The sequence below is a fragment of the Belonocnema kinseyi genome, chromosome 7 (genome assembly GCF_010883055.1).
Source record: "Belonocnema kinseyi isolate 2016_QV_RU_SX_M_011 chromosome 7, B_treatae_v1, whole genome shotgun sequence".
NCBI lineage: Eukaryota > Metazoa > Arthropoda > Insecta > Hymenoptera > Cynipidae > Belonocnema > Belonocnema kinseyi.
In genome coordinates, this window is record NC_046663.1 from 25753628 (window position 1) to 25779192 (window position 25565).

General features: G+C 31.1%; 2 protein-coding genes and 2 pseudogenes across 2 annotated transcripts in view; 2 read left to right on the forward strand and 2 right to left on the reverse strand.

Annotated features, from left to right (window-relative positions):
• The window catches only part of LOC117176378 (maltase 1-like), a 30549-nt gene extending 29100 nt beyond the window's left edge, over positions 1-1449 (forward strand). Inside the window, exon 2 of the mRNA XM_033366622.1 lies at positions 526-1449. Within this exon, the coding sequence (XP_033222513.1) occupies positions 526-1449 (924 nt within the window). The remainder of the gene's footprint in view (positions 1-525) is intronic.
• A 3492-nt stretch (positions 1450-4941) lies between these two features.
• On the reverse strand, positions 4942-6790 carry LOC117176379 (alpha-glucosidase-like). Its single transcript, XM_033366623.1, has one exon. The coding sequence runs from the start codon at positions 6788-6790 to the stop codon at positions 5063-5065; it is 1728 nt and encodes a 575-aa protein (XP_033222514.1). The 3' UTR covers positions 4942-5062.
• Positions 6791-10078: 3288 nt separating this feature from the next.
• Positions 10079-11513, reverse strand: LOC117176381 (annotated as a pseudogene).
• A 978-nt stretch (positions 11514-12491) lies between these two features.
• LOC117176382 lies at positions 12492-14084 on the forward strand (annotated as a pseudogene).
• The last annotated feature ends 11481 nt before the right edge of the window (positions 14085-25565 follow it).

Below are 25565 nucleotides of genomic sequence, written 5' to 3' on the forward strand. Positions count from 1 at the left end.
AAGACTTTGACCTAGAAGGCGATTTTCAAGTTCGCTTGAAGGTCAAAGTTACTTTTTTGTAATGGAAACCCCTGGTTTTGAACACGAATTTAGAAAGGACGGAAAATTTTACGTACGAAATGTTGGATTCGTCAAGGGCGTGTCATGGGAAGGAAGAACGACGTGGACGTAATAGGATTATGTTACTTTTCCCGTGCTGGTTTACAGTGAGTCCCCTTGCCTCTCAAACTTAATCTCACAACGATCCATTGAGTGTGTGTGACCACCGTTAACTTCAATGCAAAAATCGAGTTTCTCCAGGAAATGTGTTATAGTAGAAAACAAAACAATACGTGGAATGGCTGCACAAGCTGTTTGTATGCATTCCATCATATCTTCTCATGTTGTTGGCGGCTGCTAAAAAACAACGTTTTTTAAATAACCCACAAGATAAAAATCCGGAAAAGTTATGCCTGGTGAGCAAGTGGGCCATGAAATTTTTGAATCTATAGAATTGAAGTCATTTAAGCATATTTGATTTTCAAGTGTCCCTGGCACGGCCTTGGCGAATGCAATACAGACGTCGATCGCCAATATGGTACTCTATCCGATTTCTCAAACCTCGTAAGTCAAGCAAATTTCCTAGACTTGAAAGTTCTTCTAGACTTTGTTCCAAATCATAGTTCTGATCAACATCCATGGTTCAAGAATAGTATTAAAAAGATTAAACCTTACGATGAATTCTACATCTGGAAAAATGGTACAACAGTAGATGGAGTCAGGCAACCTCCCAACAACTGGTTAAGTGTTTTTAAAGGATCAGCATGGACATGGAATGAAGAAATAGGTCAGTATTACTATCATCAGTTTGCACCTGGTCAACCAGATTTGAACTTCCGTAATAAAGATTTAGTGCAAGCCTTGAAGGACGCCCTGACATTCTGGATGGATAGAGGAGTGGACGGATTTCGTGTCGATGTAATTCTCGATTTGTTCGAGGATGAACAATTACACGATGAACCAAAAAGCAACACTTCTAATGTTCCAGAAGATGAATACCTCTATCTAAATCATATCTATACCAAAGATCAAGAAGAGATCTATGGTGTCGCTCAAGGCTGGAGAGCCCTTTTGGATGATCATGCAAAAAAACATAATGAAGATACTAAATTATTAATAGTCGAAACATCCGGGACCCCATCTACCATACAAAAGTACTTTGAAGTAGGATCAAATGCTTTCAACTTTCTGTTACTTAACTATCTGGGTGCATCATCAACAGCTATTGATTTCAAAAAGTTTATTGATAATTTACCTAATAATGTTCTAGAAGCTAACGTGTCTATTTGGGTCACAGATAATCATGAGAATCATCGCTCGGGTTCGAGATTTGGTATTACGAAATCAGATATGTTGGCTATGTTGGCTATGACTCTTCCCGGCATCACGGTAGTCTTGATAGAGATATGACTTGGGAGGAAACTGTGGATGTAGCTGGCTGTAATTTGGGCCCAGACAACTACTATCTTGTATCAAGTGATCCTGAGAGGACTCCTATCCAGTGGGATGATACTACAAGTGCTACAAGTGCAAGTTTTTAAATCGATAATAAGGATGAAAAGAAAGCTCTCTGTACTGAAGAAAGGATCAGTCAAAGTTTCGCGTATCACGAAGGATATTCTGGGAGTGGTGCGAAGACTGGACGGGTCTCCGCCCTTAGCGCTGCTAATTAATATGGGAGTGGATTATGAGGTTGTAGATGCCAACACGTGATTGAACATTCCTAAGGAACTTGTTGTTTATACTGCGAGTGTTGATTCAAACATTGAAAAATGAAGTAAAGTTGATACTTATGCATTAAAGCTTCCTGGTTCTGCATCTATTCTCTTGGCATCCGAAACGCAGGTTTCTGGTTTGCTCAGTAATATGTGATCCTATTCAGTTGTTGGATGTTTATCGTAAATTGTACTTATATTTTCAGCTGTTTCTGAACTTGTGATATTTTAGTGATTAGTATGATGAAATTCTGTTTCTTCTTCAAATTGACATTTTTGTGTACAAGTGGTGCTCTTTCGTAAAGATAAGGTTAAACAATAATCATTAGAAACATGACAAAACTACAATTCAACTAGGCTAATTCTTCAATTACTTCTAAAGAAGACATAGCCAAGACATGCGACGTTGCCGCCAGCAAGACTTTATTTTTCGTCTTGAAATAGAACATAAAATATGAAAAACAAATGACTTCTAAGGCCTCCGATGGTCTAATTAGCTAACTAATCAGCTTTAACTGTTACAAAATGCTTAAAGTATTTATCTCCATATAGTATTTATTACATTCTTATCAGAGGAGGCATTATATTTGTGTAAACTTGCATTCCTCCCTCCCAGGTTTTGTCAAATATCCACGTTTTCAGGTCCCTTGAATCCAAAAATCAGGTTTTTAAGAATGTGCCTGTCTGTTTGTCTGTCTATGTGTCTGTAGATTTTTAGTTTGTTAGCACGATAAATTTTGAAAGAATTGATAGATTGGATTGGCATTTGGTTATAATCTTTTAGTGTTTTAAATCGAAGGTCAAGATCGTTAGCTAGCCATTTTAGATAATAATTCAAAAAGTGAGCGCGTTTGGAAATGTTTGAGACGAATTTTTCCAAAATAAAAAAATTCCCTGTAAATTACTTGGAGGGCACATTCTCATCGCACGCGGCTCGCGTCGCTCGCACGTTTAAGCGAGCCTAGGGCGCGCATCTGTTGGTTCTCGCTCTTAGCGCTCGATAATATATTCATCTCGCGATTCGCGCTCGGTTTTTATATTTCTCTCAGAATTGTGTGCAGACCTTTTATGGTAAAATTAAAGATGAACAGATCGACAACTATAAGTTAATGATTGTGAATTCTCTTTTGTTAAAGCTCCTTCGGCTCTAAAGAACACATTCTCATCACGTATCTCATGCATTGTACTCGATTTTTTCTAAAATGTAAACTTTTCTACACTCTATTGAACACTATTTCATCAAATGTATATTTATTTATTTCTGCACCTGGACTGGTACTGCTTATTTAGATATTTCAAAATAATAAACAAATTTTACTTTATGATTAATTTAGTATTTGCGCCTTATTTTGCACTAATTTTTATCCTCATCTACCATGAAAAATGTATACTTCTATTAAATTTATATTATTCTAATCTATAATATGTATTTGTTATGGAAACATACGTATTTTAATTAGGTTGTTTTAAAAATTTGTTTAGTGCGCATCATAAAAAAATCCATTTTGCTATTAAACTTTTTAATGCAGTTTATGCTGTGTTTCTGTAAATTTAATCTGTTTATTTTGAATTTTTTTAAAAAATATTTACACCAAAAATACGAATGCTAGCGTAGAGTGGCTCGAAACAAAATTTGAGATATGATTTAGGAGAAACATTTTATTGGTTAAAATGATATTACAGCTTGTGTCGTTCATCAAAAAATTTTTTTTCATTTTGAATGTATTCTTATATAAAAAGTTGATTACAAATTTTTAGATCTTTTTGAAATACACACTTTTTTTCATTAAGGTGTTTTTGTACCTTACATCATTTTTCCAAAGATTTGATGTTTTTATTGTCAATGTTATTTTTAACGACTAAAACAAAAACTACGCATTCTGTCAAAAAATGTTTAATAACAAATGTATGAATCTTTTTTGGATGAACAATCCCATCAACAATTGAATAATAAAAAATTTCCAGATCTTTTTTAGGTGTAAATTTTTATATAATTATCTTTTATCGTTCTTGCAGAGTTTGACCGATAAATGGAAATTCTAATTGTGTTTTGTGCCATAAAAATTTGATGTTTCAATTTTCCGAAAAATGTTGAAAAGTTGCTACAATAATTTTGTAGGCCCTTCAAAAAATAACAGATTTCTTATCTTAACTTTTTGTCATATCGTGCGTTATTTTGCTGAAAATTTTCATTTTCGTTTTTTTTTTTTTAAATTTTGCAAGCGGTATAACTCTTGTAATTTTTTTTTATTGAAAAAGTTCATAAGGAGAAAATTTTCATATTTTCAAGTACTACGAATAACCATACAGTGAATTTTTTAATCTTGAAATAACTGGTCTTAACAATTTTTTAAATGCGCTCACTTTTTGAATTTTTATCAAACATAACTGGCTATTGAATTTTACCTTCCTTTTTTGACACTAAAAGAATGTGCCAAAGGCTAATCTAATAGATCAATTTGGTCAAAAGTAATCGTGATTACCGACATATATACATACATACATACATACATACATACATACATACATGCATACATACATACATACATACATATATGCATACATACATAAAACATACATACATACATACATACATACATACATAATCTGAAATGTTTTGGAACTTTCTGACTCAATCTGGAATAGTCCTGAATTATCTGAATAATTCTGAACTGCTATGCAATTTTGTAGAATAGAATATTCTTCAATGTTCTTGAAGAGTCTGGAATCAGTTATTATACATTCTAAGAATAATTCAGAATTTTGTAAAATATATTTGAAATATGACTCTATAGTTTCTCATTTTAAAATAATTTTATCCTTAACATAGAATGCCTACGAAACTGTTGGTAGACGAGATCTTGAAAACAAAAAAATTTGTCATAAAATCTAATCATTTTTCTAAACGCATTTTTCTAATTTCAGTTTTTATTTTTATTCTAAACATTTTTATTATTTATGCACACTAATTAAAATATTAATTAAACATCGATACTAAAAAAACGAATATTTTATGATAGGAAATAAAGCATGATTAGGAACTTATTGATTTTCAAAGATAAAATCATATTAGCTCAAATAAAAAATATTAGCAAAGCGAGAAAATATTTTTTTGAATAACGGTTTATTCACATATCACCTAATATTAAATTTCTTTTTTGTCGATCTACAGCTTTCTTGAACAAATTGGTTAAACGATGATAATATTAAAATCATGTTTATAGATATCTGTTAAAAGTCTATAAAGTCCAGATTAAAACTTCAAATTATCTCACAAAATCTTTTAGGCTTCTTTCACAATTTCTAATTCAAAAATAATACAATAATTCCGAAACTTGAGATTGTGATGCAAGCATAACAGATGCATATCCAGGAAGTTTCATAGCCGATGTATCAACTTGTGTACCAGCATCGATATTGGAATCAACACTTGATACGTAGACAATTAACTCTCTTGGAATATTCAAATTGGTTTCAGCATCAATAACAGCATCCCTTTCCGAAAAATTAATAAGAAGTGACACTGGAGAAGAACCTTCCAATCTCCTTACAACTCCAAGCACATGTTCTGAAATCAAAATAACTTCCTCTGTTCCATTTCTAAGAACAGGATGTTTCTTCTTTAAAGTTGACAAAGCTTTAAACACTTGATAGTGTGAAATCTTAGCTTCCTTCTGAGCAGCCAAATTTACAGTAATATAGTTTTCATGAACCGGTAACCATGTAGTCTTATTCGTGGAAAACCCTGCGCTCGTTGTATTGTCCCACTGGAAAGGTATCCTTTCCGGATCTCTAGATTTTATGTGGTATCTTTCAGGACCAGCATTACACCCAGCTATATCTACAGTTTCTTCCCATGTAAAATTCCGATTAGTCATTCCAATTTCGTCACCATTATACACAACGGCAATTCCGGGAAGAATCATAGCAAGCATTGTTATCATATCTGCTCTCCTGACCCCATATCTAGAAGCAACACGAGGTTGATCATGGTTTCCAACAACCCAATTAGACACATTGTGTTTGGGTAAATTGTTAAGCCATTCATCAATCGTTCTTTTGAAATCCGATGCTGAGGATGTTTTGTTTAATGGGGTAATGAACATAAAATTGAAGGCATTTGCACCTGCATCATAGTATTTAATTGTCAAAGACAATGTAGTATAAGCCTCACTTAACAACAGTTTAGAATCTATCTTGTACTTTTTCGAATAATTATCCATAAACTTTCTCCAATTTGCGATTAATCCATAGGTCTCATTTTGATCTCTTGAATATGTATGAATTAGGGAATCATAGTCATCTTTCGGTATCCCAGAGATGTTGGAGTTTGGATCATCTCTAAAAAGCTTATCTTCAAACGCAAAATTAATTGCATCAATTCGAAATCCATCCACTCCTCTGTCCAACCAAAATTTTAAAGCATCTTTCATAGCTAAGTTCAAGAACGGATTGCGATAATTTAAGTCAGGTTGATCAACCAAAAATTGGTGGAGAAAGTACTGACCACGTTCTTCATTCCACTCCCATGCTGACCCTGTGAAAGCACTTAGCCAATTGTTGGGTGGTTCTCTAACCCCGTTTACTATTTTGGCATCTCGCCAAATATAGAAACTATCATAAGGTTTGACTTTCTTAACACTCTGCTTAAACCAAGGATGCTGTAGAGAAGAATGATTAGGAACAAAATCCAAGATGACTCTCAAACCTAGATACTTAGCTTTAGTGATGAATTTTGTAAAGTCCGCTAAAGTGCCATATTCGGGATTTACATCTGTGAAATTTGTAACGTCGTAGCCAAAGTCTGCCTGGGGACTTATATAAATAGGTGAAAGCCACACAACATCGGCTCCAATATCCTTTATATGTTCCAATTTAGTTGTGATTCCAATAAGGTCCCCTATACCATCTCCATCACTGTCCTTAAAACTCCGAGGGTAAACTTGGTACAAAATTACATCCCTCCACCAATTATCGCTGATGCCATGGACATATGTCACTGCCAAAACTGCGAATAACAGTGTTAACTTTGACATTACTGCGAGAACTACTGTTGAAGAGCCATAATACTCTAAGTTTTATTGATCCTTCAGAAAATATGGAACATGGTTATTATTTCTTAACGCACCTTATCCCGACAAATTGAGATAAGCGTGGACACTATTTGCCAAACAGAGAGTTAGCTGCAGTTATATGAAAAACAAATACAGCTGCGATAAGAAGTTCTTATGCACTTTGTGGACGGTTTTTACTGTTTTGTTGTTGTCATAGCGTATAAGTTATCTTGATTATTTGAGAAAAATATTGTATCGTCTGTATTCATAGAGAAATTTTCTTGACTTAATATATCTTCTTCTTCCGTGCCGTAAAAAGAAAAATTAAATGTAAGATTAAAATCAGTAATTTCTTTTGTTAAATAAAGCATGGGATGAGCAGAAAAGAAATCAACAGTTCCACTTGAATCTGTACCTTTCCTTTACCAGTTGGTAATATTATTACCATCCGGACCTTTAATTAATTCTATAACTAAAAAACAGACTTAATTATTTTTCTCTATTTGTTAGGTAAATTAAATTTTTGGATTAACTTCTTGAAAGCCAAGACCTCCAAATCTTTCACAACTATTTCCGCTAAAGTAGGAGAAATGACTCAACCTATGGGAGTACCAAACTTTTGATAATGGAAAGATCTTTTAAATTTAAAACAGGTTGATTTTATAATAAAAACTATCCCTTTGATAAAATCTTCATGACATAATTCAGCACGTGTTTTAATATTGCCCGATCTATTTAAAATGGCCTTTTCAACTAATTTAAAGAGTATACTCGGCAACATTGCAACATCATCAAAAGAAATCATTACACAGTCATCCAGAACTGTTTTTTGAATAATAATTTTTTCGAATTCCCGGCTATATTCAGTTTTGTATTTTGAAGTTGTGATAGAGTATTTGAGAATCAAGTTAAGTTCTGTTAAAAAAATTTAGTCGAAGTATTGATGGTTGAAATAATTATTCTCAAAGGATAGCCATCTTTATGAATCTTTTGCAAACCATAACAAAGCTTATTGACAAGTATAAAACCTTCTTATTGAAATCTTTTTATTCTAATATCGGAATGTTGTGTTACAATTGATTCGACATCTTTAACTATGTGCCCATCATTGGCTTCGATGTACGTCTTATTACACGGTCACGAAAACCTTGAACTAATCTGAGAATATCTGTAACTGAATCAGGAATTTGAATATGTCAAGCTTACATACCAAGGATCATTATATCCTTCAAAAATCTTGTTTACATTTAAATTTGGCTTTGGAACATTATTTTGCTTATCTATTAAAATAGAAAGTTTGTTCTAATGTTTTTTATCATTGTTTAAATATGCTTAAAAATGATTAAAATTGTTAAAGGTATGTTTAAATTGTCTTTTGAAAAAATGACTATGAAAGACAAAATGCCAAAATTGTTTATCCAAGAAAAATATTTTGTTAAGAAAAATATAATTTTTTCTACATGAAAGTACAAACTATTTTTGAGGGATACAGTCCTTTAATTTTTTAATGATATCACACAATAATTCAATCTTTCTGAAGGCCTCAGTAAAATATGTAACTTTTATCTGATTAAAAAACGCAATTTTATAAAGGAGAGCAGGGGGGGGGGGTGAAATTATCTCTAATCCAAATCAGACAAATTATAGTTTAAGTAAATTAAATTGAATAAAAATCAAATTCAAAATCATATTTAACATTCAGTGAACAAGTAAATTTAAAGAATTCCTGAAAATAAAACCAAGAATCCAATGACAAAATTTGGACACTTACCATAAAATTCTTCAGGTGTAATTTAGAAAAAAAGTTCCCTTACAAAAAATGTTTTTCCTTTATGAAAACATCTTTGAAAAAAATAAAAAAGAAAGGAAAATGAGAAGGCAAATGAAAAAGCAACCAACCAAATCTCCTTCCTTCTATTTTTCGATTCTTTTTGTCTTTTTATTTCTATATAAAAAATAAATAAATAAAAATAAATATAAATATAAATAAATAAAAAGACAAAAAGAATCGAAAAAGAGAAGTAAGGAGATTTGGTAGGTTGCTTTTTCGTTTTTTCCCTCTTTTTTTATATTTGTCCAAATATTTTTTCTAAAGCATTTTTTAAGGGAATCTTTTTGTAAATTAAAATAGAAGCATTTTACGATGGTTGTACAAATTTAGTCGTTGGATTCTTGATTTTATTTTCTAGAATTCTATACATTAACTTGATCATTGGACGTTAAATAGGATTTGCAATTTGATTTAATTGGAATTTAAATTTCCTAAATTTTAAACTATTTAAACGAATGTCTCTAATTACTGCCAAAAATGTATCCAATTATAATTAGATGAGAACCAGGATGTTTTCTTGAAATTTCTATTAATTCAGAATGTTCCACTTTCATTTCTGAAAAATATAGGTTTTTTCTTAAAGAAGTAATTGGATTCAATCTACCTTTCGACTTTTTTTTTGAGAGCACTCTTTTTTATTCTTTATCATTCGATATTATTCTTCGTTTTTTTCTTGAAACGTTAATGATCTAGCCATGCCCAAAGATGAAAAAATTAATGCTTTATGATAACACATACCAACAATTTTTAAGTATTATAAATATTACAAAATCCTGGAAGATAGCACTACGAAATGTTACCGGACATATCTAGTTAAAATTTTAAATCAATCGGTTTTATCAGTAATTTGTCGCCAGAATGAGTAAGAAATAATGTATATTGTATCAGTTTATTCTTTATTATCGGAAGAATGACTGGTGTTTCTGTTATTGATATTTTAGTGATATATCTAAAAAATAAAAGTGTTTGTAATTTATTTTTAAAATAATCATACTCGGCCTTCAATTCAAAATCAACATAAAATATTTTTCATTTATAATATTCTTGGAAAATTTACAATTTTTTATTATAGTCTGTCATTATTATGATTGGAAAGCGTTTAAAAAATCGTACTTCCCAATGTTTGTAACTGAATATACTCAAATTGAAATTTTGTTAATTAAAATTTATATAAAACGGTTAAACGTTGGAATTTTCAAAATTGAATTTTTATCAAAAGTTATAATTTCCAATAATCTCTGAAATTTTTGGAAAATGTTAAAAGATATTATGAAGTCGAAAAATATGCTTTGAAAATGTATTAGATTCTTTCAAAATTTCTTTCTAGCAATCAACAATGTCTAACAATTGTCTTAAACCTCACTATACCATCTCTAATATTTTTATTTAAAAAAATTTACTTACAAATCAGATACACAATACAGAGACCAGTAGCATTTTTAACTTAGAGTGTATCTGTAAAATTCTTTAACAATCAGCACCACAGACGTAGACGCTGGTAACCTCAAACGCTTGGTATCGACGAAAGTACCAACATCAATGTTTGATTCAACGTTTGAAGTGTACGCAGTCATTTCTCTAGGAATTTTCAGCAAACTGTCCAATTCCTCTGCCAAGTTCAGAATCTTATCATTCTTATGAACTGGTAACCATGTAACTTGGCTTGTAGAAAATCCAGCACTGGTAGTATTGTCCCACTGAAAAGGTGTCCTCTCAGGATCCCTTGACTTTAGAAAGTACCTTTCTGGACCAGCATTACAACCAGAAATATCAATTGTTTCTTCCCAGGTATGATGTTTATTGACCATCCCAATTTCGTCACCATTGTACACAACACTGATCCCAGGAAGAACCATAGGCAACATAATGACCATATCTGATTTTTTGGATCCATACCTTGAGGCGACTCGATGTTGATCATGGTTACCTGTAACCCAATTGGATACCTTACCGTTCGGCAAATTTTCCATCCAGTTATCAATTTTTCTTTTGAAATCCACTGCTCATGATGCTTCATTTAGTGAAGAAATGAACATAAAGTTGAAAGGATTTGAACCCGGTTCAAAATAATGTAAGGTGAGTTTTCCATCAACGTAAACTTCCGTTACTATAAGCTTAGCGTCAGTTTGATGGATATTTAAATAATCATCCAACAATTTTCTCCACGATTTGAGTACCTGATAAGTCTCGTTCTGGTCCGTAGTGTAAATGTGATCAAGAGAGTCGTAATTGTCATCTGGTACATTATTGTCATTTCTTGGTTCATCCAGCAACCTTTCATCTTCGAACATGTGGTTTATAGCATCAATTCGTTATCCGTCTACTCCTTTATCCATCCAGAATGTCAAAACATCAGGCATGGCTTTGCACACATTCTTGTTGCGATGATTTAAGTCTGGTTGTCCAATGGCAAACTGATGAAAGTAGTATTGACCACGTTCGTCATTCCATTCCCACGCTGACCCAGAGAATGCACTCAGCCAATTGTTAGCTGGTTGCCTGACGCCATTCACTATCTTAGCATCTTGCCAAATATAGAAATCCTTATAAGGCTCTATCCTCTGTATACTCTTCTTAAACCATGGATGTTGATCCGAGCTATGGTTCGGTACGAAGTCGAGAATTACTTTCAAACCCAGCGACTTAGCTTTTAAAACAAGCTTGTCAAAATCCAGGAGGAGCGTTTGCACCAATTTCTTGTACATGTTGTAGTTTGCTGGTGATTCCTTTTAGATCTCCAATACCGTCACCATTACTGTCCTTGAAACTTCGAGGGTAAATTTGGTAGATAATCGCATCTTTCTACCAATCATCGCTCACTGCTTGGACGTGAATCGCAGCAAGAAGGACATAGAGAGATGTTAACCTTAACATGATGGAGAAGCGAACTGTCTTTTGTGCGTGAAGATTATCGAATTTATACATTTGTAGCAGATTCCGCATGAGGAAATTAATGTTACATGAATAATTAATAATTGATCAAATTAGGTGATAACCAACCTATTATCCGGCAGCGATAAGGAAATTGGGCGCTATTATGGTTCAGATCATAGCCGATGTACAATGTAGGCAAATTCCTCATTTCTTATCAAAAAGAGGATATTTACTGAGAGTACAAATTTCAAGTGCAGCAAAATACTTCTAAGTACAGATACATTATTTTTAATAAAGTCTTTGAAATTTTTTTAAATCATGAAAACGATTAGACGCGTACGTCCCACTTCCTGTTCTCTTGACTAGTTTATATAAAACATTAGTGAAAATAAATTCAAACAGTTTCAACCAATTTCTTCTAAATAGATGACAGTCTATTATATGGCTATTAAAAAAATATTTAACAATGTATAATAACGAATTTTTAATTATTGAGAGTTCTGAAAATTTTCTAAATAAAATATCTAGACTAAACTCTTTTAAAAACATAAAAAGGCATTAGAAAAGGCCGAAATAATTAAAAACTCCTCAGATAGAAATTAAATAAAAATTATTTGTTACATTTATTTAGAAAAACACATAAAATTAACATGTTTTCGTGTCAAGCGCGAAAATTTTGTTATGTCTATCTTCCTTAAAATTGTTGAAATCCGTAGAAACCCTTTGATATAAAATATATTTTATCTCCTAAAGTTCTGTATAAATTAGATAAGCTCCTTAAAATACCAAGAAATCTTTGTAAATTGCATTAATTAATTAAAATCTGTAGAAATCATTAAAATTTTAAGCAGTAAGTGTTCTAAAAATGTTTAAATGTTTGAAATCGGTTAAATAACCTCACTCTAAGTAATGATTGTCAAAAAGTTAAAAATTTCATAAAAAATGTAGAATTACAATAAGAGAAGATAGTTCTAAGCAATGAGAATTTGTTTAAAAAATTTGTGCATAGTTTCCGGCGCGATTCACGTCGAATCAGCAAATGATGTCTGGTGGAAAGATGCAATTGTCTACCAGATTTACCCTCGAAGTTTTAAGGACAGTAATGGTGACGGTTTAGGGGACTTAAATGGAATCAATAGTAAACTGGAGCATATAAAAGACATTGGTGCTGATGGTCTATGGCTTTCACCTATTTACACGAGTCCTTAAGCAGATTTCGGATATGACATCGCCAACTTTATAGACGTGGATACTGAATACGGTACTCTAGCAGATTTTGATAAGCTAGTAGCTAAAGCTAAATCCCTTAGTTTAAAAGTGCTCATGGATTACGTGTGCAATCACAGTTCAACTAAACACCCTTGGTTTAAGCAAGGTATTCAAAAGATCAAACCCTATGACGACTTCTTCATTTGGTGTGATGCAAAAATAGTAAACGGTGTCAGGAATCCTCCAAACAACTGGTTGAGTACTTTCAAGGGTTCGACTTGGGAATGGAATTCCCAACGTGGTCAATATTATCTACATCAATTTGCATTTGCGCAACCAGATTTAAATTATCTTATCAAGGTCTTGGATCAGACCATGAAGGATGTTTTTACATTTTGGATGGATAGAGGAGTGGATGGTTTTCGTATAGATGCAATCAATCACATGATGGAGGACAGCCGCCTGATGGATGAGCCAAAAAGTAATGATGCCTCTGCTGGGCCTGATGATTACAACTCTCTTCTTCACATTTACACCAAGGATCAAACCAAGACCTACGATGTGTTGAGATCCTGGAGAAAATTGCTGGATGATTATGAACAGAAATACAAAGCGGATTCTAAATTTTTGATCACTGAGGCTTATACTACTGTACCTTGAAAACTCAAGTATTTTAAAGCTGGATTCAATCCATTCAACTTCATGTTTATCTCCTCGCTGAATGGATGCTCCTCGGCAGCGTATTTCAAATGCACTATTGATTCTTGGCTGAATGATTTGCCTGTCGGAAACGTTTCTAATTAGGTTGTGGGTAATCATGACCAACATCGTGTGAGCTCGAGGTATGGGACCAAGAAGACTGACATGATTTCAATGTTGGCTACATTTCTTCCCGGGATAAGTGTAGTTTACAATGGTGATGAAATCGTAATGATGAACAAAAATATCACATGGGAGGAAACTGTTGATGTGGCTGGCTGCAATTTGGGTCCGGATAGGTTTAATGACGGTTCAAGAAATCCAGAAAGGAAGCCTTTCCAATGGCATAATACGACGAGTGCTGGATTTTCTACGAACAGGAATACTTGGCTTCCAGTTCACGAGAACTACCAGACCCTGAACTTGGCTGCGCAAAAGGAAGCGCCAGTTTCACATTATAAGGTATTCAAAGCATTGACAGCTCTGAAGATGAAGCTTCTCAATCCTAGTGAGAGCTCTGTTGAAATAACTTTAATCAGGAAAGACATTTTGGCAGTCGTTCGAAGGCTAAATAGTACATCAACGGTGGTTCTTTTGTTAAATACAGCGAATGAAGAAACAGTGGTTGATGCTAGTAGTTGGTTAAATATAATTGATTACTAATTCTGTGAAGCTACCTGGCTCAGCTTTTGTTATTCTTTTATGATTATCTGAATAAGAGTGCTTGTATTTGAAGATATTTTATTTTTCAACAATAAAAATATTTTGATTTATATCGGATTGAAAAAAATTCAGTTTAAAGAACTTTTAGTAATGCCTCATATAATCAGAATTTGCTCTTTTCAAATATTTAAAAATGATCGAATTGATGTTACTTTTCAAAATAGCAGTCTTTTTCCCCATATGGACGTGTCCCTTTATACGTTTAATAGTTTTCAAAAATTCAATAGTAAGTTTGGGGAAGATGAAATTCATATTATTAAGCATGACGAAGTTATGTTATTCATATAAAAATTAAATAGGGTAATATTTGATGCGAGAATAAAATCATCAATAAAAATTAAATATCACTTAATTCGCGAATCAGTAAGAAATAATAAACCTAGTGAATAAACATGACCTCGCAGTTAGATAATATGGCTATGGACGGTCATCACTACTACACTAAGGTGGTCCAAATTTTTTTTTCTTCGAATTTTCAAACATAGCAACCCCAATATATATATGGAGATATAAATTTAAAAAAATTTCTTGAATTTTTTCTAAAAAAAGATCTCCTTTCGCTCCACCGGAAATAGAACCACGGAATTTTCGATTGTTGTTCGGGTGCTTTCCCATTAAGCTACTAGAGAGATCGATGGAAGAATTCTTTTTCATATATAAACGCATTATTATGCCAGGAGTTACAGTTCAAATTTTTCAAGGAAACTGTATTATTTTGGAGAATAGAAGAATTTGTTAATGTCTTTGCAGACTAGATTTTGCTATGAATTGCAAAATTTTTTTTTAATCACATTTTTTTCTAAAAAATAACACCTGGCATAATAATCCGTGTATTTCTAAAAAAGGATTCTTCTCTTGATCTTTCTAGTAGCTTAATGGGAAAGCACCCGTCCTGTGATCGAAATTTCTGTAGGGTCCCAAAAAAACCCAGTATGTACAAAATTGGATTTTGAGATTTTTCAGCGCTAACTATGACTCTTTTGCCGTTTTTAACACAAATTGTTGCTAATCCACAATTTATTACCTTTTGTAAATAATTAAATTTTAAAATACATGTTTAAGCACTTTCTTATTTCTTATAGCAATTTTCAGTTAGAATAAAGTTAGAACGTCGCGAGTTTTTCTGAATTTTTCAACTTATTTTTCAATTTTTAGTTTTAGAGAGGCAACGGTAAATTGAGTTTGATAGAAATAATGGTTTAAACCATTTATTTTAATGTATAAAAATACTCTCTTAGAACAATGCTAGAAAGTTACATTTGTTTCTAAAATTAATCACTTAGTGCCTACTTTTCAATTATAGTGAGGTTATCATTAATTCACGTTTACAAATATAATTGTTTAAACTATTTCTTGTCATTTTTAAAGATATTATTTTTGAACAATGCTAGTGAGTAGAAGTTTTCTTCAAAAATTGAACTTTTTGTCAATTTTGTGCTTAGTGTGAGGTAATAATTAATGCGATTTAACAAAAATAATTGCTCATACCAGCAGTTTTTGCATATAACTATCTACTTCCACAAAAAGTGCTAAATAGTAGCAGTTTTTTCTGAAATTTGTAACCTTTTGTCGACTTTTTACTTAGTCGGATAACAATCTATGCAAGTAAAAAAATATAATTGCTTAAGCAATATATAACTTGCAATTTGTTCACAATTTATAATTTCTAACTATATTCACTTACAGTGATGTTAGAAAGTGGCGGGGTTTTCTGACACTTTCAGTTTTGGTTTGAATTTTTAGTCAAGAACAAATTATAAAAATATTAGTTTTATGATAAAGAAAAAAGGTTCTCAGTAACTACTTCAAGGAAATTTTAGATTCCTCCTCCATGTAACAGATTTTCACATTTGTTTTTAACCCCCCCCCCCTGACCCTCGCCACCGTCACGTAACATTTTTTGTATTATGTTTAAAAACATAATAGATGTCTGCAAAATATATTTTTTTAAGTTGAAGTATTATCTGGAAATAAATAAGACAAAATTTTAATGTAAAATTAAATGCTTTTTCAATATTTCTTTAGTCCTCAAAATATTGATGTTACCTAATGTGAGTACTAATTGAAATTCAATAATTTAAACTTTTTCAATACTATAAAGAATACAAAATAATATTAATAATAATAATGTAACATACACATTTCAAATAAATATTTACTTGTTAAAAGTTATTGAACACTTTAATTCGAGTTGAAATTAAATGCTGAGAACAAGAAAATAAGTATTATCAGTTTGTTTTTAAATTTATATAAGCATAATTGTCATAAGGTTTTTGAGAAATTAAAAAAAAAAGTTTTTAAAAATATTTTCGACGCGTCAGAAAAAAACCAAGAAGAATAAAAAAAAATATTTTAATTTTATAGGAGTTTAAAAAATACTAGGAAAAATTCGAGTTTTTAAAAATGATATTTAGGACTTTTTAAAGTAAAAAAAAGAGATTATTTAAGATATAGTTTTTTCTAATGATTATTCGTCATTTGTTAATAACTAAGAAGGCGAAGCAAAAATGAAAGATTTTAGAAAAACTCACAACTTTCTAGCACTTATGTAGGAAAAGATAGTTATAAAAAATATTAAATTGTTTTAACAACTTTTTGTTAACTTTTGTTAATTATTAGCTCACTGAATGAAAAATGGATAGAAAGATCAAAATTGCCGAAAAAACCACGACTACCAGGCAATGATATAGACGAAGATATTCATAAACAACAATAATTTGTAAAAATTATTATTGTTGCTAAGTCTAATTAATTATTAAGTCGCACCTAATAAAAATAGATCAATAGTTGAAATTTAAGGCCTTCAGTCCATGCACCAGAACGGCCGGATCTCGGAATTACCGAAATGAGGCGTTGACCAATCAGAAACGTTCTGTGGAGTAGGTACATTAAGCTAGCACCTTCACAATCGAATTTTTGAATTTTTCATAGCTCAGAATTTTGGGCTTTTTTTGGGTTTTTTTCTGGGCTGCAATACAAATTTTTGGGCTCCTTTACTTTTTTCAAAAAATCAATTTTCTTGTGGAGGTGCCAGCTTACGTTAACCGAGCACCTCCACTTCTTTAAATCACTAAATAATAAAAATTCAATTACACCAGAATTTTTGGCTACTTTTGGTCTTTTGAAATTCGCAAAAAAAAAAATTTTCCCCAAACCAACCTTTAACTTCCAAAATCAACCACCTTCAAAAAATTGAAAATTTTCAGTAATTCAATAACGGGATATTTTTGGGCTTTTTTTGGGCTGCCAGATAATACCCACTTCGATTTTTGGGCTCCAGCCCTTACAGAAAAAAATTAACCCCTTTGTAACACGCGGATACGAAATTGTAAAAAAATAACTTTTATAAAATTTTAGATCTTGAATAGAGTCTCTGATTTTTGGGCTCCTTGAAAATACCTGCTACGAGTTTTTGGCTTCAACCCTTAATCAAAAATCAACCCCTCTCATACACGTAGATACAACTTTGTCAAAAAATAAATTTTTGTAGAATTTTTCAATTGAAATAAAGTCTCTTATTTTTGGGCTCCTCGAAAATATCCGCTAAGATTTTTTGGCTTCAACCCTTAACTTCAAAAATTAACCCCTCTCAAACAGGTAGATACTGCTTTGTCAAAAAATCGATTTTTCTAGAGTGTTTCAATGGAAATAGAGTCTATGATTTTTGGGCTCCTCGAAAATATACGTTATGATTTTTGAGCTTTAACCCTTAACGTTAAAAATTTTATTTTTTGACAACGTTGTATCTACGTGGTAGAGAGGGGTTGATTGTTGATGTTAAGGGTTGAAGCCCAAAAATCGTAGCGGGTATTTTCGAGGAACCCAAAAATCAGAGACTCTATTTCCATTGAAAAACTCTAGAAAAATTGATTTTTTGACAAAGCAGTATCTACGTGCTTGAGAGGGGTTGATTTTTGACGTTAAGGGTTGAAACCCAAAAATAGTACCGGGTATTTTCGAGGAGCCCAAAAATCAGAGACTCTATTTCCATTGAAAAATTCTAGAAAAATTGATTTTTTGACGAAGTAGTATCTACGTGGGTTGATTTTTGACGTTAAGGGTTGAAGCCCAAAAATCGTAGCGTATATTTTCGAGGAGCCCAAAAACCAGAGACTCTATTTCCATTAAAAAATTCTACAAAAATTTATTTGCAGACAAAGTCGTATTAAGGTGGTAGCGAGGGGTTGATTTTTGGCGTTAAGGGTTGAAGCCCAAAAATCGTAGCGGTTATTTTCGAGGAGCCCAAAAATCAGAGACTTTATTTCCATCGGAAAATTCTACAAAATTTCATTTTTTGACAAAGTTGTATATATGTGGTAGAGAGGGGTTGATTTTTCACTTTACGGGTTAAAGCCAAAAAACGTAGCATGTATTTTCAAGGAGCCCAAAAATAAGAGACTCTATATCCATTGAAAAATTCTAGAAAAATTGATTTTTTGACAAAGTAGTATCTGCGTGGTAGAGCAGGGTTGACTTTTGATGTTAACGGTTAAAGCCCAAAAATCGAAGTGGGTATTTTCTGAGAGCCCAAAAAAAGCCCAAAAATATCCCGTTAATGAATTACTGAAAATTTTCAATTTTTTGAAGGGGTTTGATTTTGGATGTTAAGGGTTGGTTTTGGGAAAATTTTTTTCGCGGATTTTAAGAACCTAAAAAAAGCCCAACATTCTGGTGTAATTGAATTTTTATTATTTAGTGATTTAAAGAAGTGGAGGTGCTGGGTTAATGTAAGCTGGCACTTCCACAAGAATATTGATTTTTTGAAAAAAGAAAAGGAGCCCAAAAATTTTTATTGCAGTCCAAAAAAGCCAAAAATTCTGAGCTATGAAAAATTTAAAAAATCGATTGTGTAGGTGTTAGTTTAATGTACCTGATTTGTGAATTGTAAAGTACACAATTGTTAAATAATCTTCAACTATATATGTAGCCTCAAATCGATAATTGTCTACATTTTGATTTTACTTTGTAAAATATTTTAAAACAATTAAAAAAGATTTGTTATAAATAATTAAAATCTGAAATGTTCCAAAGAATATAAACAAAAATGTTTATTATCTTGAAATCTTTCAAACCTCTGAAATATTTTCAAAAATGTATTCCAAAATCGTCAAAAAGGTACACTTCTTTCAATTATTCAAATACGTCGTACATTTATTTTAAAAACCTGCAAAATTCCAAAAATTTCCTCAAAATATCCCAGATACTTTTTTCACAATTTTGGATATATTTTTAAATCTTTTTAAATATTTTTCTTAAATTAACTTGTCAAAATAAAAAGTGCTTTTTTGTTTTCCTAGGAATCGTAAAAACTTTTTGTTATTGTTATAAAACGTTTCACAATTCTTAAAGGAATGTAAATTTTTTGTCCCATACCTGGAAAAATTCACATTTTTTAAAACGATTTAAAATAATTTTTAAAATTACTTTAATTTTGAACATTTTCAAAACTTCTCTCAAGAAACAAACATTTCTTGAAATTCTTCGATTTTTTACATTTACATCCTAATGAGAAGGTTTGGTTCTATGTAAAATATTACTTTTATGGTTTTCATCAAATCTTCATGTTTTGAGACGTTCTGTGTCAGAAAAAAAAATTTTCTCGAGGATGTCTATCTGTCTTTAGCCTGTAGTCTGTAGTCTATAATCTGTTATCTATATTCTGTAGGAACGATCACTTTAGAAAAATTGATCAGATTGGATTCTACTTTGAAACACTTTTTCAAGGCCTTAAAAGAAAGAGCGACTTCGTAAACCAGCTATTTTTGATGAATATAAAAAAGTGGGCGCATTTTCAAAAATATTGAAACCATATTTTTAAAGTTTTAAAAATTCTAAATAAGGTTAGTCATTATATGACAAATGTAAAAAGATAAAAACGTTGATTTTTGAAATTCCTAAAAGATTATCATAAAAAGTTTTCTTAGTTTAGTCGAAAAACTAGAATTTCAGAGTTTGATCGTATAAAAAATAATGAAAAATAAAAAATTCTATTTTTTGCTCAAACTTTGCAAGATACAAAAAAATTACTAAACTAAATTTGCGCGACCTGAAAATATCTACAAATTTGTTAGGAATCAGTTTTTGATAGGACGGATATTTTATTGTTTTTATTCGTAAAAAACATCATTAAAAATAAAAAAATAAAAAAATTTTGGAATAACGACACAAGCTACTTAAAAAAAATAATGAGACAAAACTTGTTTATCCAAAAAAAAGCTAAAAATATATAATAATAATTTTTTTGTAGGATGCGCAGTTTTGTTTTATTCTTAAAAAACAATAAAAAATAGAGTTGTTGATAAACGATGCAAGCTATGAAAAAAAATAAATAGACAAAAGTTACTCTTTCAATAAATACCGAAAACTCATTCAATTTGTTCATGAATAATTATTGACAAGACACGTAATTTTTGCTTTAATCGTAAAAAATAACATTCAAACTGAAATTTTTTTTTTGAAAAAGCGACTTAAGGAACGAACTGAAATTAACAAACAAAAGTTGTTGAGCCAGAACATCTAAAAAATTTTTATTAATCATGTTTGGATGGGGCGAATAGATTGTCTTTTAAGAATAAAACATAAGACTAAAAATTAAAAAATTAAATGTTTGGAAAAAGGACAAAAGAGACGAAAAAAATTAAGAGACATAAGTTTTCTTACCAAAAAATATCTACAAATTTGTTATAAACTCTGGTTATAAAAATATATTATAATAAATAATATATTTTTTGGACCACTTAAATCTAGAGGTCCCCGGATTAGTATGGTTAGCGATTAATTCTGTAGGTTTGACCTTGAACTGACCTTGATACTGACCTGCCAGTGTCAAGCTGACACCTGATTCGAATTTATCGACCACTTAAGCCTGAAGGTACCTGATTCAGTTGGTTAGCGATGAATGTTGTAGGTAGGTTTGACCTTGATACTGACCTTGATACTGACCTGCCAGAGTCAAACGGACACTGGATTCGATTTGAGCGACCACAAAAACATAGGATACACCTAGTGCCTGTTTTGTTCCAGGCTTAGGCAGTTTTTGGTCCTGCTTTATTAATTATTGCTTAATTATTGTACAGTCTTCAATTGCAAATATGGAAATTCGAAGAATTAAAAAGGCAAATCGTTAAAATTGTATATTTCTTCATTGCAAATCTTATAAATTTGAAATTTTTTAGATTTGGAAGATTCAGAATAAAAAAGTCTTAATTTTTTAACTTTAAAATGATCAAGGCTTGAAAATTTCTGCTTTTAAATCTTTTAAATTGAAAAATTTCCAACTAAAATCATTAAAATTCAAAATATTCAGCTATAACTTAAAAATTTTAGAATCATAAATCTGTACTAATTAAAATAAAGTGTTGTAATTTTGAAAAATTACAATTAAAAGTTACGCAAGTGTTAATTTTTTCAATGAAATATTCTGTAATTTTTATGTTCAATTTAGAATTCCTTTAATTCGGTACATATTGAATTAAAATTTTGAATTCTTATCTTAATAATTATCCCAATATATTAGTTTGTATGAAGATAACTTTAAAATTGAAGAGTTTTTAATTTCAACTTTTAAAAATTGTATGAAATTTTAATTGTAAATCTGAAAAAAATCTTTTTAAATTTTTAAATTTTTATTCTTTACATGTAATCTGTGTTTAACTTAGAATGTGAAGAATTAAAAAATTGACTTTTCATTCCTAAAATCATCAAGATTATCAAAATTGAAGAATTTTAATTTGATCTTCAAAATTGAACTATTTCAATGAAAAAATGTTAAAAAATTACGGACGAGTAACAGTTCTGAAAAATTCTTAACATTGTAAAATTTGCGAATGATAAAATTGCCAAAATATAAGAATCCCTGATTGTAAAATTACCAAAAATAAAATTCCCGAAAATTTTATAAATTCACCGATTTGAAAAACTTCCGATTCATAAAATAGCCAAAAGTTTATAATATCACCAAATTTTTAAATTCCCGAAAGAAAATTACCAAAATATAAAATATTTGAACACGAAAATTTCCAAATCAGATTGTCCTCAATTAAAGATTTTTAAGCAGCGATGTAAAACATGATAACAAACTTTCAACTTTATTTCAACAAACTTTCAAATTTAATTCATCAGCAAACTAGTGTTCAAGAGCAAAATTTAAATTTACATAGGATTTTTGAAGAAGAAGGTAAAGATCCCTGGTTTGTTAATTTGACCGATATTCAAATTCTTGATTAAGTTGCAAATATTCGAGATTAGGTCAAGGTTTTAGTAACCGCGTCATAAAAACTAAGGCAAAACAAATGATGAAATATTTTGGCGACGTTTTTACGACGTCGTTACGACATCTTTACGACAACTTTACGACATCCTATATCAATGTCGTTAAGGAGTCTTTACGATATCGTAAAAAAGTCGTATGATCTGACGATGTCTTTACGATATCGCACAAAGTCACCGAAACGACATGGACATAGGATGTCGTAATATTGTCGTAAAGATGTCGTAACATTGTCGTAAAGACCTCGCCAAATTTTGTGGGTAGACAAAATTCCTATTTTGGATCAGAAGGATTTCCGAAACACGGTTTTCCACTTGTCAGTTATATTGATCGTAGGATTTCTGAAGCTTTCATGATGACGAAATAGTTTCTTAGAAACAACCCTGATATGGTTTGCATGAATGCTGATAAAGGCAGTATTACTTTTTGCATGACAAAATCGAATTATATTAGGGATATGGAGAATTTGCTTCCGGATAATGATAATTTTGAATTATTACATAAACATCCGCTAAAAAAATTAAGAAGAGACACTTTAAAAATGATTGACAATTTTATAAAGAAAGGACTTTTGGGAAAGGATATAAGATGGACTGATATTAACACTGAAGACAAAGTTCTTGCAAGATTTTACGGTTTGAGAAAGATCTACAAAGATGGCTATCCCTTAGGAATAGTTATTTCAACTACTAATACTCCCACCAAATTTTTAAAACAAAATTTTAATTTGGTTCTCAAGGACTCTATCACAACTTCTTAATATAATGTCAAAAATAGCTGGGAATTTCAAAAAAGTATAATTCAAAAAAAGGTTCCGGATGAGCATGTAATGATTTCTTTGGATGTTATTCCAATGTTTCCGAGTATACCCCCTGAATTAGTTGAAAAGGCAATTTTAAATAGATGGGCTAATATAAAAACCCTTACTCGATTATGTCAAAAAGATTTTATTGAAGGGATAGTTTTTATTATGGAGTCAACTTATTTTAAATTTAATGGATCTTTCTATAGACAGAAGTCTGGTACTCCTATAGGTTCAATCATTTCTCCGATTTTGGCAGAACTAGTGATCGAAGATTTAGAGGTTTTTGTTTTTGGGAAATTCGATTTTGTTTTGTCTTTTTATTTTCGGTTTGTTGACGATATCTTATGATGTGTTCCTCTAGAAAAGTTACAGATCGCCATTGATACTTTTACCAGTTTTCATCCAAAACTTCAATTTACTCATGAAATAGAACAGGATTATAAAATCAGTTTTTTGGACTGAATTTGGAAATTCAGGTAGAATTTTAAATTTACTTTCTGCTCATTCCTTTCAAAACAAAATTGCAGTAATTAAAAACTTAGTTGACAGAGCTCTAGGTTTGTCTCATTATTCATTTCACGCAAGCAATTTGAATATTGTTAAAAAGATTTCTAGTTCATACTTTTTCCGCTTTCCATTTAAAATTGATTCAGTGATAAATTTTTGCAAAGATCCTCTAGATAATTTTAAAAAGGGTGTTGTTGCCTGTAAGACCACTAGCAGGATCTGTAAGATCTGTAAGATAAATTACGTTGACCATGTGTTTGACTGGGATAATGTTCAAATTTTGCATAGTGAAAGTAATGAGAGAAAGAGGGAATTCATGGAAATGCTTTATATTAAAAAACAAAAAAAGTTACTCTCTAAATTTGAATCAGTTAAAATCTAACTGATTAAATCAATACAACAATGTTCAACTGAAGTATTAGTCATATTTCGGAGTCTTACTGATAAAATAGTTAAATAGCTACCAGCCGAACATTACCAATTGAATTAATTCTTTTCAATTATTATTTCTGGTTAACTGATTGTTCAGCTCGTTCAGTCAGTTCCCAAACATACTCTGTGCGCGTGGGAAATGTACGCATTCGGAAGAACGGCGCATGCGTGAAACCCAGTGTTGTAAGGAGACGGATTGCGATAAGCGTCTATGTCGAAATTCTCATAGTGCTAAGTGCGTTTTTGTATGTTTTTGGAGGGCGACGGGTTTTTAAATTAATAGATATATCTATCAATTTAAAAACCGATTTGGATGGGCTGAACAAAAGTTATGCTAATATGATTAATTACATTTAACGTGGCTGTTTCATAAATTTTGTTTTTCTTCTACTTTCTCTATTTCTGATGTAATTGTGACAGATATTTATATTGTGTTTACAACAGATTGGCCTACTGACCCTCCTTCGATTTTCAGGTATCAAAGAGAGAACACCTGTTCATGAGTGCTGTTAATTTCTACCATTTAAATTTGTCTTGCTTTGATAAGGGTACTGTACGAGTACCGAAACGTTGGTAATGCAATTTTATTTATTTATGTTTTTTTTTTATTGTAATTTGATGATAGTAAAATTGGATTCTTGTCTTATTTAACAGGATTTTGCATCAACTTCATTATTGAACGTTAAATGGAATTTTTAATTTGGATTTTGTTCTAATTTAAATTTCTTAAAATTTAATTAATAATTATTATTTCAAAAATTATAGTAGCCTTATATTTAAGACTTTGTTTGGAAATGGATGTTAAAATTATTCAAATTTTTAATGCTTTGCGACAAAAATCCAGCAACATGAATGCACGTTCTGCGCACTTGTGCTTCTTGCTAATCAATAGATTGAGTTGAATGTGAAACAGTCACATTAATCATTCCATACACACACACACACACACTTCGCTCGTAATGCAAAACAACCATTGACATGCAGGAATCGCATTACATTTTTACTCATACATATTTTTCCTTGACTTTCAAGCGAATACTGAGTTAATAAAAAATTTAAAGTCACAAACAGCTCTATACTTTATAAAAAGCTTTTGCATTTGGAAGTAATATTCCAGTTTCTTTCAGAGCTTGACAGAGCTACTATCAAGGTTATCACAATGTCTCCCATTTTTATCGTTTTAATAATCGTTGGAGTTGCATCTGCGTATGAGTGTGGTACTATTCATACATTTATTAATTATCATCATCGTTTCGATTTTTCAATTAAAATTAAAATTATTATTTTTTCTTCCAACCTTATGACGTATTTAAAAGTAGTATTGACTTTGAAAGGTGACAACGCCGTTGAGAATTAGGACAAAATATTTTTGTTTAAACCGTTAAAAAAATGATTAAATTCTTCGTTG